At 28.1% G+C, this 15,401-nt stretch overlaps 2 protein-coding genes and 1 long non-coding RNA gene across 3 annotated transcripts; all 3 read left to right on the forward strand.

Annotated features, from left to right (window-relative positions):
* The first annotated feature begins 1,054 nt into the window (after positions 1 to 1,054).
* Positions 1,055 to 2,188, forward strand: LOC115699452 (MLP-like protein 34). Its single transcript, XM_030626873.2, has 2 exons — positions 1,055 to 1,463; positions 1,553 to 2,188. Exons 1-2 carry the CDS (start codon positions 1,274 to 1,276, stop codon positions 1,843 to 1,845), a joined length of 483 nt encoding a protein of 160 aa, XP_030482733.2. The 5' UTR covers positions 1,055 to 1,273; the 3' UTR covers positions 1,846 to 2,188.
* Positions 2,189 to 5,979: 3,791 nt separating this feature from the next.
* Positions 5,980 to 7,001, forward strand: LOC133030054 (MLP-like protein 34). Its single transcript, XM_061102274.1, has 2 exons — positions 5,980 to 6,303; positions 6,388 to 7,001. Exons 1-2 carry the CDS (start codon positions 6,114 to 6,116, stop codon positions 6,678 to 6,680), a joined length of 483 nt encoding a protein of 160 aa, XP_060958257.1. The 5' UTR covers positions 5,980 to 6,113; the 3' UTR covers positions 6,681 to 7,001.
* A 2,592-nt stretch (positions 7,002 to 9,593) lies between these two features.
* On the forward strand, positions 9,594 to 11,611 carry LOC115698920 (uncharacterized). Its single transcript, XR_009684085.1, has 2 exons — positions 9,594 to 10,081; positions 10,729 to 11,611. It is a non-coding gene; the product is annotated as an uncharacterized LOC115698920 (long non-coding RNA).
* Positions 11,612 to 15,401: the final 3,790 nt, after the last annotated feature.

The raw sequence follows: 15,401 nt of genomic DNA on the forward strand, positions 1-15,401 counted from the left end.
TAAACCAATATACATATATCACAAACTTAAACTAATATACTATTAAATGAATTGTTTTCCACAATATACAGTATATACAAAAACCATATATCACAATCATAATCAGATATACCATAGTCAAAAATTAATATACCACTAGCATAGTGGAAAAAAAAATTATACAAAAAACTTAATTTAATATTCCACAAGTTTTTTTTTCTTGTTCTTTCCTTCATGAAATACCAATGAACATAAAATCAATATACCTCAGTCAAATATAACTATACCTCATACTTAAATTAATATTTAATAGTTTTTTTTTTCTTTATATCCTTCATGATATACATATCATATACAAACGATATACCTTAGACCAATATAAATATACCATAAACTTAAACTAATATACTATTAAATGATTTTTTTCCACGATATATAATAGCATATAAAAACTATATTCTGCAATCATAAGCAGAAATACTATAGTGAAAATTTAATATATCACCAATATAGTGGAAAATATATATATACTAAAAACTTAATTTAATATTCCACATTTTTTTTTTCTTTCCTTCATGATATACTAATGAACATAAAGACAATATTTCCTAGTGAAATATAACTATACCTCAAACTTAAACTAATACTCCATATTTTTTAATTTTCGTCTTTCGTTCATTATATACCATAGCACATTAAAATAATATACTATAATCTTAAACTAATATACTACATTTCAGTTATTTCAAAAAATATATATATATACTACCTTTCATTTTTTTTAATATATTATTGCACATAAAAACGATATACTATTGTGCAAAATAACTATACCACACTTAATTATTCAAGGTTATAATTGTAATTTTATCATCAAATTTTTAACTAAAAGGACATTTTGTTAATTTTTTTTAAAAAGAGACATTTATTAACTTAATTGTTAGATTTATGGCCATTTTGCATCTTGGCCCTTGATTTTATCCATTTACACGTATTGTGATAATAATTCATAAAATATTCTAATAAAACATAGATTTAATTTTATATTCATATACCCAACAACCTAAACCTCCACCATAACAAATTAATAAAAGTCCAAAATTTAACATATAGAAAGAAATAAGTTGAAATGAAATTTTGGTAAATTTTTTCTTAATAATAGAAAACATCTTCAATTAAAACGCGTTAGCCACTATTGGTACCATAATTCAGCCCTATATATAAATACTAAGGGATCACATTTCATAACCACTAAAGTGTAGATTTTTATTAGCAGATCAGAAAGCAACAAAACATGGCTGGTTTTGTTGGGAAGGTAGAGAAAGAAATAGAAATAAAGACACCAGCTGAGAAGTTCTATAATATTTTAAAGGGCCAATGTCACCACATACCTAATCTTACTACTGATAAGATCCACACCATTGATGTTCATGAAGGTGACTGGGAAACACCTGGCTCTGTCAAGCTCTGGAAGTATAACATCGGTAATTGTTTTTATATAATATATTAATTTGTTAATTTGTTAATTTGTTTGGGGATTTATATATTGATATAATTTCATGTATATATGTAGGTGGGAAGGTGGAGACATTTAAGGAAAAAGTGGATGTGGATGATGAAAACAAGGCTGTAATTTTTACTGCTGTGGGAGGACATGTTTTAGACCACTTCAAGAGCTATAAAGGTACTTTCAAGGTGACCCCAAAAGCTGATAGTAATCAAGGTGGTTTAGTGAAGCTTACTCTGGATTATGAGAAAAGAGATGTGAATGACCATGATCCTATTGACGACTACATGGACTTTTTGGTCAAACTTGTTGAAGATATTGATACACAACTACCAGCAAAGCTTGATCTTATCATCTGAAAAATGAAATATTATAAAGTTTCATGAAGGCCCCTTTATATATATATATATATGCTTTGTGTGAATTAAACAAAATCTACTCTAAGACTATTTTATATATGCTTGGTGTGCTGCAAGCTTCATCTTTGTATTTTCAATAAATATTCCCTTTGTATTTTCTCATGATCGCGCGGCAAGCTACATAATTTGCTGGTTATTTAAGGGATCAAGAAACTTGTTCATCAGTACTACTTGTAGTGTATTATGTACATTTAATCTTCATGTGTGGTAAAAGTGTTATAAAATATTATGTTTGTAATATATTATATAACCGGTTGGAAGCTATAGAACTTATTTTCTTACAGATCACGTAGATGGTACCATTCTTGCATTAGATAAATATTATTTTAGGCTATTTGTTTTGTAAAAGTTACCGAATAGATTTTCTGTTTTATTAAATTACAAAATGAACTCTATATTTTCTAAAATAGTAAAAAGAGGACTCTTAGCTCAATTTTAAACAATTTTATTTATTTATATATTTTTTTATCAAAACAATTTTATTTTTTAATATAACCAACTTTAAGACTATTTCTAATACGAATAGATACAGAAAATATAACCAGTTTTGTCTAGATTAGATTATTATTAAGTTTTATTTTGACAAAAAAAAAATAATATTTACCCTATTTATACGAAAATATAATATTATTATTAGATTAGATTATTATTAAGTTCAAGATCCTATTTATACGATTTTAAAAAATATAAATAGAGAGTTTAATTAGTAACTTTTGTAAAACAAATAAAATAATATTTACCCTTTAATAATCTATGTTCAAAGTTTGATTAATAAATGCTATTTTTTATGTTTTATTTTCTTATCTATCAATTAGAATAAATAGGCAATAATTTCTCCTACACTTTGACCAATGTAGATTTTTGCCCTAGCTAAACCTTTTTTTTTTTTTAAAGAATTCACTTCTGTGGGCATGAGCAAGTTACATGTTTACTTGTAGTACAACAGTGTATATAACAACATTACATCTATTTTATATTAAATGTGGTTTTCTTATTAACAGTAAATGAATATACGAATACTATTAACTAATTTTATATTATTATATATATCTAAAAAAGTAATATAAATATTTTTATATAAGTAAATTTAAATATATAAAATGTAGTACCTATTTTTAACAATTTAACTAAATTATCAAGACTAGACACGCTATACTTTAGTGAAAAAAAATTGAAAAATTTAAATTTTAAACTACCTTTTCTATCATTATACAAAGCTTTACATTACACATAATATTCATTCCTCTCTCTTAGTTTTCCATTATTATATAATTCATAAACTATAAACTTTGCATTAAATATTATATTCATTCTTAATCCTACATATAAATATATTTATTTATTTATGTATTACTAAAAGTGATAGTTCTTGATTTAAGTTTAGTTTTTCATATTCATTTAACTTAATTGAATATAAGTGTTCATTTTTTTTTTGTTTAATTAACATTATTTTTTTTTTCCAATTCTATGCATATATATTTTTTTGTTATATTTTTATTTTGATCACAACTTTTTTTTTTGATTATTTAATTTTATTTTTGGGAAAAATCTTATCTCATTATCATCACAATATTTTTGTTGCCTTATTGTACAATCCCATCATGAATTCTATCATGAAAATTAATGTATCATTATTATTAATATTCAAAACATCATTATTATTCTTTTTAATATATATATATATATATATCACTATAAAAAAATCTTATTTTTAGTCCCAACAAAATTTGTGACTAAAAGTAAAAAATATGTGACTAATTATGAATCATCATTCCTATATTATGACTAAATGGTTCGTGGCTAAAAGTATTAGTCACAAAAATTACAATTTGTTATGACTAAATGTATTTTTAGTCATAATACTTGTTGTAACTTAAATTAAATTAGTGACAACTTGTATCTAAATACTATCTTTTAGCTACAAGTAACTTTTTGTTGTGACTAAAAATTCTATTTAATTACAAAAAATTTATGTTGTGACTAAAAAGTTATCATAAAAAGTAATTTTTTTTTGTAGTGTGTGTTTTCTTTGAATTTTCAAAAATCTACAAATTTCTTCCTTTAATTTCTAAAATATTATTACTATTTTTTAATACATTTTGAATTCAATTTATTATTCTAAAAGTTTCTTTTGGGAGATAAATTGTTCTAAAAGCTGTAAGCATGTTAATATTTTTTTTTCCAAAAATATACTATTATGTTTCCTTTTATAAAGTTTTAAAATAATTATTTTTTATTATAATAATGTTATTATTTAATTAAATTATATATAATAGTGAGGTAATATGCTGAATCAGAATATAGAGCTATGGCCCAGTCCGTGTGTGAGGTAATATGGATTTATCAGCTTTTGACTGAATTCGGGTTTAAGACTTCTATTCCAGCAAAATTATGGTGTGATAATCAAGCTGCTCTTCATATTGCCTCGAATCCCGTATTCCACGAGCGAACTAAGCACATTGAGATCGATTGTCATTTTGTTCGTGAGAAAATTCAACAAGGTCTGATCTCCACAGGATATGTGAAAACCGGAGAACAACTAGGAGATATTTTTACAAAAGCTTTGAATGGGGTGCGGATAGACTATCTTTGTAACAAGCTGGGCATGATTAACATCTATGCTCCAGCTTGAGGGGGAGTGTTAGAATATTAGCTGTATATTAGGTGTAAAAGAATTAGGGTAACTTGTATTTAGTAGTTTCCTATTTTGTTGGTAGTTTCCTATTTCCTAGTCTCCTAGCTTTGTATATAAATATGTACTATTCTATGAAATATACACACAATTCGAATCACTATTTTCTACACTGATGATATACAACATTTACGTGCAACAATATTAGAGAATAGTGTGCAGAGATTTCATTGTCAACGTTTCTAGGAAAAAAGCTAATGTTGGTGCTGATGTTCGAACCGAGGTTTGTATACAGTTGTTTTGTAGTTTTATTATAGTTTTGCTACTTGCATATGTTATTTCACTATAAAATTAATATGCAACTATTTGCACAAAACTTACTATGTATAATTACTATTTCTTAGTCTCCATCAAATTAAATTCTTGCATAATATATAAACTATCATAAAACGATAATGCAACTATAAGGCAACTATTTACACTTGCATACAGTTGTTTTGTAGTTTTATTATAGTTTTGCTACTTGCATATGTTATTTCACTATAAAATTAATATGCAACTATTTGCACAAAACTTACTATGTATAACTACTATTTCTTAGTCCCCATCAAATTAAATTCTTGCATAATATATAAACTATCATAAAACGATAATGCAACTATAAGGCAACCAAAACAAAAAATAAATCAAAATGTAACTGTATATAACGTAGATGTATTATTCATGAGGTTTTTTTAAAAATTTTCACATCATACATTATTGTTTTGAATTTGGTGGGAGGTCCAGATCTGTTTGTTACAGATATACATTTCATGAATCTGGATTTCGATATTAGGGGGAGTTGTTTTGATCGAATAAAACAGAAAACAAATGTGTAATTTCAGTTTCTTCACAGTTTTTCTGATTTTTTTTTCGTCATTTTCAGTTTAGATCATTGCAGGTATTCTTTTCCAGTTGATTTTGCCAGAATTAATAGTTGTATTTTTCTCGTTTTGGTTTCATTTTGGTTGTTTTGCGGTTTTGAAACGAGCGCGTATTTTCATCTTCATGGTTTGCTCTGTACAGCTGAAGGCTTAGTGCATGTGGTATTTTTGTAAATATTTGTATGTGGACTGTATAAATGTTTAATGGGCCGGCCCAAAGTATTTTTGTAATTATTTTTCCTTTTTTGTATTTTTTTGTTTTTTTCCCTTAAATAAATATATCAAATTATTACATGAAATTTTTGACTTAGATCAAATATAATCAATTATTGATTTTATCCATTTACACGTATTGTGATAATAAATTCATAAAATATTCTAATAAAACATATATTTAATTTTATATTCATATACCCAACAACCTAAACCTCCACCATAACAAATTAATAAAAGTCCAAAATTTAAAATATAGAAAGAAATAAGTTGAAATGAAATTTTGGTAAATTTTTTCTTCATAATAGAAAACATCCTCAATTAAAACGCGTTAGCCACTGTTGGTACCATAATTCAGCCCTATATATAAATACTAAGGGATCACATTTCATAACCACTAAAGTGTAGATTTTTATTAGCAGATCAGAAAGAAACAAAACATGGCTGGTTTTGTTGGGAAGGTAGAGAAAGAAATAGAATTAAAGACACCAGCTGAGAAGTTCTATAATATCCTGAAGGGCCAATGTCACCACATACCTAATCTTACTACTGATAAGATCCACACCATTGATGTTCATGAAGGTGACTGGGAAACACCTGGCTCTGTCAAGCTCTGGAAGTATAACATCGGTAATTGTTTTTATTATATAATATATTAATTTGTTAATTTGTTTGTGGATTTATATATTTATATAATTTCATGTATATATGTAGGTGGGAAGGTGGAGACATTTAAGGAAAAAGTTGATGTGGATGATGAAAACAAGGCTGTAATTTTTACTGCTGTGGGAGGACATGTTTTAGACCACTTCAAGAGCTATAAAGGTACTTTCAAGGTGACCCCAAAAGCTGATAGTAATCAAGGTGGTTTAGTGAAGCTTACTCTGGATTATGAGAAAAGAGATGTGAATGACCACGATCCTATTGACAACTACATGGACTTTTTGGTCAAACTTGTTGAAGATATTGATACACAGCTACCAGCAAAGCTTGATCTTATCATCTGAAAAATGAAATATTATAAAGTTTCATGAAGGCCGCTTATATATTTATATATATATCTATGCTTTGTGTGAAAAAATATGTGCTTGGTGTGCTGCAAGCTTCATCTTTGTCTTTTCAATAAATCCCTTGTATTTTCTCATGATCGCGCGGCAAGCTACATAATTAATTTGCTGGTAATCTAAGGGATCAAGAAACTTGTTCATCACTACTTGTAATGTATTATGTACATTTAATCTTCATGTGTGGTAAAAGAGTGTTATAAAATATTATGTTTGTAATATATTATATGGCCGGTTGGGAGCTATGGAGCTTATTTTCTTACAGATCACGTATAGGTGGTACCATCTTGCATTTAGAGACACGTGTTTTGCAAAAGTTACTAATTGGATATTCTGTTTTCTTAAATTATAAAATAGACTCTATATTTTCTAAAATAGTAAAAATAGGACTCTAAGCTCAATTTTAAACAATTTTATTTTTTGATATAACCAACTTTAAGACTATTTCTAACACGAATACATACAGAAAATTTAATCAGTTTTGTCAAGATTAGATTATTATTAAGTTTTATTTTGACAAAAAAACAGTTCAAGATCCTATCTGTACAATTTTAGAAAATATAAAGTCCATTTTATCATTTAACAAAATAGAGAGTTTAATTGATAATTTTTGAAAATACAAGATTTAAAATAGTATTTACCCTTTAATAATTTATGTTCAAAGTTTAATTAATCAATGCCATTTTTTTTATGTTTTATTTTCTTATCTATCAATTAGAATAAATAGCCAATAATTTCTCCTACACTTTGACCAATGTAGATTTTTGCCCTAGCTAAACCTTTTTTTTTTTTTTTTTTTTTTTTTTTAAGAATTTACTTCTGTGGCCATGAGTAAGTTACATGTTTACTTAGTACAATAGTTTATATAACACCATTATATCTATTCTATAAAAAATATATATGGCTATGTTATAGATTTTTTTCCTGTTAACATTAACTGAATATACGAATTAAAAAATTAATATAAATATTTTTATATAAGTAAATTTAAAATTAAATATTTTATATTATTATATATATCTAAAAAATTAATCTAAATAGTTTTATATAAGTAAATTTGAATTTAAATATATAAAATGTAGTAGCTATTTTTAACAATTTAACTATATTATCAAGGCTAGGCACGCTATACTTTAGTGAAAAAAAATTCAAAAATTTAAATTTTAAACTTCCTTTTCCATCATTATACAAAGCTTTACATTACACATAATATTCATTCTTCTCTCTTAGGCGTTTGGTTGGAAGGAATGAAAATATAGGAATGAGAATGAGAATGGAAATAGGAATAGGAATAGGAATGGAATGGAATAAAATTTAAAATGCATAAAAAAAATTGATAAAAAAATCATTAAATTTTTTTTCTTGTTACATTGGAATGGTCATTCCTTTCTTTTTAAAATGGAATAGCCATTCCACCAAAATGGTGGAAAGAGCATTCCATTGGAATGCTATTCCAATACTTTAAAATGCAACCAAACAAAGGAATGAAATAAAAATTGTTTTCTTTCCATTCCATTTCATTTCATTACCTCCAACCAAACGCCACCTTAGTTTTCCATTATTATATAATTCATAAACTAGAAACTTTGCATTAAACATTATATCATTCTTAATCCTACATATAAATATATTTATTTATATATGTATTACTAAAAGTGATAGTTCTAGATTTAAGTTTAGTTTTCATTTTCAGTTAACTTAATTGAATATAAGTGTTCATTTTTTTTATTTAATTAACATTATTTTTTTTTTCCTATTCTAGGCATATATATTTTTTTGTTATATTTTTATTTTGATCACAACTTTTATTTGATTATTTAATTTTTTGTTGAGAAAAATCTTGTCTCATTATCATCACAATATTTTAGTTGCCTTATTGTACAATCCCATGATGAATTCTATCATGAAAATTAATGTATCATTATTATTAATATTCAAAGCATCATTATATTCTTTTTATTATATATATATTTATATCACTATAAAAAATTTTATTTTCAGTCACAACAAAATTTGTGACTAAAAGTTTAAAATATGTGACTAATTATGAATCATTATTCCTATATTATGACTAAATGATTCGTGGCTAAAAGTATTAGTCAAAAAAATTACTATTTGTTGTGACTAAATGTGTTTTTAGTCACAATACTTGTTGTGACTAAAATTAAATTATTGACAACTTGTATCTAAATACTATGTTTTAGCCACAAGTAACTTTTTGTTGTGAATAAAAATTAATTCAACTTAATTACAAAAAATTTATGTTGTGACTAAAAAGTTATCATTAAAAGTACGTTGCTTTTTGTAGTGTGTGTATTCTTTAAATTTTCAAAAATCTACAAATTTCTTCCTTTAATTTCTAAAATATTATTACTATTTTTTAGTACATTTTGAATTCAATTTATTATTCTAAAAGTTTCTTTTGGGAGATAAATTGTTCTAAAAGCTGTAAGCATGTATTTAATTTTTTACAAAAATATACCTATTATATTTCCTTTTATAGAGCTTTAAAATAATTATTTTTCTATTAAAATAATATTATTATTTAATTAAATTATATATAATATTTTGATTCTAACCTTTAAAAATCAAAACGCATCATTTAAAAAAAGAACTTAAACATATAACTAATTATAGTGCCTTGCAGGTAAAACATCCAAACTCAATGAGTGATCTTAGACCAATATCATTATGCAATGTTTTGTACAAGATAATCTTTAAAGTTCTTGCCAATCGTTTGAAAGTTGTTCTACCTCAGCTTATATCTACCAAATAAGAATGCTTTTGTTCCTGGCCGTTTAATTACTGATAACATAATGATATCTTATGAGGTGATGCACTATCCACTACTACAAACCAAGCTTTTAGAGGCACTTTTTTTCAGCAAATATTAAAGAACCGACGTCATAGGGTTGGAATTTTTTGGAAGGGATTTTGACACCACCTATGGCGTCGGTTATTTGGAAATAACCGACGCCATAGGGTGTCCCCCCTATGGCGTCGGTTATTTCTAAAAAAACCGACGCCTAAAGGGTTTATAACCCTAGCCCAGCCCATCATCTTCCTCATTCGACCAGCCAACCCAGAAACCCCCAAACCAGAGAACCCCAAACCCTCTCCGCCAACCACCACGAAAAACCACCCCCATTTCACCATTTTTTCACCATTTTAGCTCATTTTTGTTTCTAAATCTTCTATTTTTCATACCTAAAACTATATACCTGAAAAGATCACATTTTTCCTCATTTTTAGGGTAAACCGAAGGTAGAGGTAGTGGTGGTGGTGGTTATACCTCCGGCCACCGTTTTTAGTGGAGAAAACATTGTATTTCAACGTCTATTAAGGTATAAATCTAATTTCTACTAATTTTAGTACTGTACATTGCTTTATTTTTTATTTTATAAATTTTTTTAGGGTTTTTCTATATTATTAAATATGTATTGTGTGTATATATTGTGAATGAGAAATGTATTGTGTGTATATATATTGTGAATGAAAAATGTGATATAGGAGAGTATATATGTATGTATTTTGTGTTGTATTGAATATGTATTGTGTGTGTATGTATTGTGAATGAGAAATGAGATAAATAGGAGAGTATTTTATATATTGTATATGTATATATTGAGTATTTTAAACAAATAATTTTGTTAAATATTGTAAATGAGAATGAGATAAGAGAGTATTAAAATAAAAGTTTAGAAATTGTTTTCTAAAAAATTAGTTTAGAAACAAAAGTTTAAAAATTAACTCTATTTTGTATCAATTTTTTTCTATTTTCAATTTTAATCATGTGTTTTTATTTTTTTTAGTAGCTAGTAGATAGTTAATTACAACTACTTAGCAAGTTACTAATTTTCATTCTATTCATGTATTTTTAACTAGTTAGTAATAAATTAACTAGTTAGTAACTAAATACTCATAAATTATATAACTAGTAAGTAGCTAAATAAAAAAATTTGTAATTTTGTAGTATTTCTTTCTGTTGTAGGTTGTGAGGTCAATTTGCAAGGATCTGACTTATTTGGTATTGATCGGTTTCTAGTTAGCTCGAGGTATACACTCACTAAATTTTATTATAAATTAATTATGAATGCTTAGTAGAGTTTGAATATCTTAAATATTCATCCGTAGTGAAGTAGGTTCTGTAATATATTGTAATGCGCCGGATCGATGGGTGAAATAATATGCATGTTAGATGAGTTTGAATATCTTCAATATTCATCCTTAGTGAAGTAGGTTCTGTGAATACATGTACTGCAGTCGAATGGGTGGTAAATTTTTATATTGCTAAATGTTGTTGTGATTATTTCATATTGTTTTGAATTGTGTTTTGTTGTTATTAATAGGTTTGAATTTTTCGGAAACGTTCAATTATAGTCGTTATGCTGCCGAAATTTCAGTAAAATTAGGATAATATTTGATTTTAATTTCTCTTAAACTTGGTTGTTAGGATTTTATCGGAAGTGACTTTATCAGAAGACAAGTACATAATTTTTGGTATAAGGTATGCTTTCTTTAACCTACTTTTATAAGAATATTTTTCATATATATTTAGATAATCTTTAAATGCTTAAAGTAATTTTAGAATAATATTGATGTAATACATAGGATATATATTGTTGAGTGCTAAGGATAGATATAGTAAGCTATAAAAAAAATACAAAAAAGGTCTATATTGGGATTTGAACTTGTGACCAAAAGGATAGATTGATAAGTTTTTACCAATATACCAAAACACACTAGAATTAACAAATACATTATAAACATTAATTCTAATACTTAAAATAAGAATTCTATTAGTTTATGTTAAGTAAAATAGCAAAATAAAACACAAAAAATACCCAAGTTCAAAAAAAAAAAAATCGCCTCAAGCGGACAACCGGATCAAAAGTTATTAATAATGTTCAAAGTTTTTAAAAAATTTCATGCAAATTTCAACCCTTTATCTACAAAAATACAATACACTACAAAAATGATACTAATATATTAAAAAAAAATTATAAAAATATACTAATATACTACAAAAATGCAAACACATAATATAAAATATTAATAAAAAGATAGCTAATATACAAACACTTAGAGTAATGTAGATGTGTATTTATTCAACTTTTCAATTTAATTTGTATTTATGGTTATTATATATAATTTATACTTAATTTAATTATATTAATAATAAAATAATATATATAAATTATGCTAAAATACAAAATTGGAAGCTGAAAAAAAAAAACCATAGGAAGACCCTATGGCGTCGGTTATTATGAAATAACCGATGCCATAGGGGTCCTATGGCGTCAGTTGTTTGTAACCCTTTAGCGTCACCCGGAATAGCGTTGGTAGCGAATTTCGCCAATACCGACGCTGAAAGCCCTTAAAAACCGCCTCTAAAGTCCAATTTTGTAGTAGTGATCTGAAGCGGAAAAGAAGAGGGAAGGAAGGTTTTATGGCTCTCAGTCTTGACTTTAGCAAAGCTTATGATAGAGTTGAGTGGACTTTCCTTAGAGATATGATGTGCAAAATGGGTTTTAATGATCATTGGATTCATTTGGTGTTAACTTGTGTCTCCTCTGTCCGTTATATAATCAATAATAGTGGAAGAGAAATGGGGCCTATAACTCCTTCGAGAGGAATTCGCCAAGGTGATCCCCTTTCATCGTATTTATTTTTGACATGTGCTGAAGGACTTTCATCATTGATCAAACACTTTGAAAGTACTGGTCAAATTAGAGGGTGTAAAGTTGCAAATGGAGCCCCTACTATCTCACACATGCTCTTTGCAGATGAGAGTTATCTATATTGCAGAGCTAATGACAGAGAAGCTTCTAATGTGATTCGGTTGTTGAAAACTTTTGAAGATGCTTCTGGCCAGATTGTAAATTTCAATAAGTCTTCAATATTTTTCAGTAGTAACTCCCCCATTGATGTAAGAGCTCGAATGACTCAGATAATGAATATACAAGAAGCTGATGGCACAAGCTTGTATCTTGGACTGCCGTCCATTGTTGGAAGGAACAAGAAATAAATTTTGGGATTCATACAAGATAAAATGCATAAAAGAGTGCACAACTGGGAAAATCGATTCTTATCCAAAGCAGGAAAAGAAGTCCTCTTAAAGACAGTTGCTCAAGCTGTCCCAAGTTATGCCATGTCAGTGTTCCTTTTACCATTGGAAACCTGTCGAAGCTTGGAGAGAATAATGAGCTCCTTTTGGTGGAAATCTTCAAAGGAAAAGAATGGAGTTAGTTGGCACAGCTGGAGCAAGATGTGCAAGCATAAAACGGTTGGTGGTTTAGGCTTCAAGGACATTAGAGACTACAATTTAGGTTTGCTCGGGAAACAAGCTTGGAGGTTGTTAACTGAGGATGACTCCTTAGTTTGCAGAGTTTATAAAGCTAGATATTTCCATGAAGGGTCTTTCCTCTCAGCCTCTCTTGGAAATAATCCTTCCTTCATTTGGAAGAGTATCTTTGAAGCAAAAAGCCTTATTAAAGCTGGTGCAAGAATTCAGATTGGTAATGGTTTAAGGACTAACATCACTACTGACCCGTGGCTCCCTGACAAGCATCAGCCATTAATAACTTCTTCTCACCCTGCCTTAGTTGGTAATTATGTTGCTAGTCTGATGCAAATTAACCAGCAAAGATGGGATGCCGATATAGTGACTGATTTATTCAATGATAGAGATAGTGCTCTAATTTTGGGAATTCCACTCTCGGATTCTGCTTCTACAGATAAATGGAGTTGGTTCTTTGAAACTTCTAGTTTCTACTCCACCAAAAGCGCCTATAGATTTCTGCAGCAAAATGATGAAGAAATGCAGCAGTCTGGCGAGTTTTGGAAAAATTTTTGGCAGCTGAAAGTGCCCCCGAAAGTCCTGCATTTTTGTTGGAGAGCCATTTCTGGTAGCTTACCTACTAGAACCCAACTTCAAACTAAACACGTTACTGTCAACAACTTGTGTCCTCTTTGTAACAATGCAGCAGAGTCGATTTTCCACATTCTTGTATCTTGCTCGTTTGCTCTCTCATGCTGGCACAGATCTGTTATCTCCATTAAACCAGTGTCGAATGAAGATTTCAAGGACTGGTTTATTGATGTTACAGGGAGTTTAAAGGCCACGTGTTCTACAGAAGTACTTATGGTGGCTTGGCAAATTTGGAATGCAAGAAATGATGTTCTCTGGAAAGGAAGAGTTAAAAGTGCAGCTAATGTAGTTCTTGAAGCAAGATCTTATCTTAACCAATGGGTGTGTGCTCAAAAAAATAGAATGGAACCTATTCTTGTTCATGCTGATCAAGGATGGGGTAGTGAGCATTGGACGAAACCTGATATGGATACGGTTAAGGTTAATGTTGATGGAGCTATATTTGTATCAAGTAACTCTTTTGGTTTTGGTTTCATTGCTAGAGACTTTGAAGGAAGGATTATTGAAGCCGTGTCTAAAAACAATGGTGGCAATGTATCCCATGAAATTGCAGAAGCTTATGGAATCAAGGAGGCCCTTAGCTGGATAAAGGGTAAAGGTTGGAATAAAGTTTTGGTTGAAACTGATTGCTTAGTTGTCTTACGAGGCATTGATAGCAATTTTCAATTACCTTCAGCGTTTGGTGTAATTGTTTGGGATTGTAAAAAACTCATTTCTGAGTTGGGTAATATTTCGTTAAAGTTTGTTAAGCGTTCTGCTAACAAGGCTGCGCATTATCTTGCGCGTAGTGCTTGTTACAATCCAATTCGCATTTTTACTCATAATAGCTCACTTTTAGAGCTATTGAACATTGTAATGGCGGATTCAAGTTAATAAAATGACCATATTTCCATTCAAAAAAATAAAAATAAAAAAATTATAGTGCCTTGCACATATAATATTTACGTAGTATATATATATATATATAGTTATATATATATATGTTTGCATTAGAATACTATTTATACATTTATATTTTGTTTGGCGGCACTATTGGACTTGACTAGATTTACATCAGGTTAGTGTTGATTCAACAAATTTGTAATAATTTTTATAATCTAAGAGACTTCTCCAATTGAAAAAAATTTTAAAAGGCAAAATTATAGTGTCATAGTTTGGAAAGAGAGGGCCAATGAATCCAATTTATGTATTTTTCCTTCAATAACTATACTTTAATTCTTTAAAAATAGGTATTGCTCTTTCTAACTAGGTTGATCTTTTTTTTTTTCTGAAATTTTTTTAGCTAGATTAACTTTTAGTTAACTTAAGAGCTATATGTTGCCTAACACTCAATAACAAGGAGCATTACTTTGGTCTCTATTTTTAAAATTTGAGATCAATATTTAATATTTTCAAATTTCACCATCCCGCTTATATCAAATGTAAAGGTGTTTATAGAATTAGTGGGATGATGGGTGTTACTTGGAGTGTTGCAACATTCAAAACATCAAGAAGATGGTCAAGCTCCTAGGAGTGTTAGTCAACATGATGCTTGTTTTTGCTCCCAATTAATTTATGCCTTTGTGATGCTCTATAGTTCGGTATCTCAATAATATCAAGTAACAAATATAAGAAATAAGAAGTTCGTTCATATGAAATGGGAGAAACTTTATGGAGTTGCTCAGACTTGGTTTCTCTTCAGAGCAAAGACTTGATTTTACATAAAATCTGATATGCGCGAACCCCTTTGGTTT

The sequence above is a fragment of the Cannabis sativa genome, chromosome 8 (assembly GCF_029168945.1).
Source record: "Cannabis sativa cultivar Pink pepper isolate KNU-18-1 chromosome 8, ASM2916894v1, whole genome shotgun sequence".
Taxonomy (NCBI): Eukaryota; Viridiplantae; Streptophyta; class Magnoliopsida; order Rosales; family Cannabaceae; genus Cannabis; species Cannabis sativa.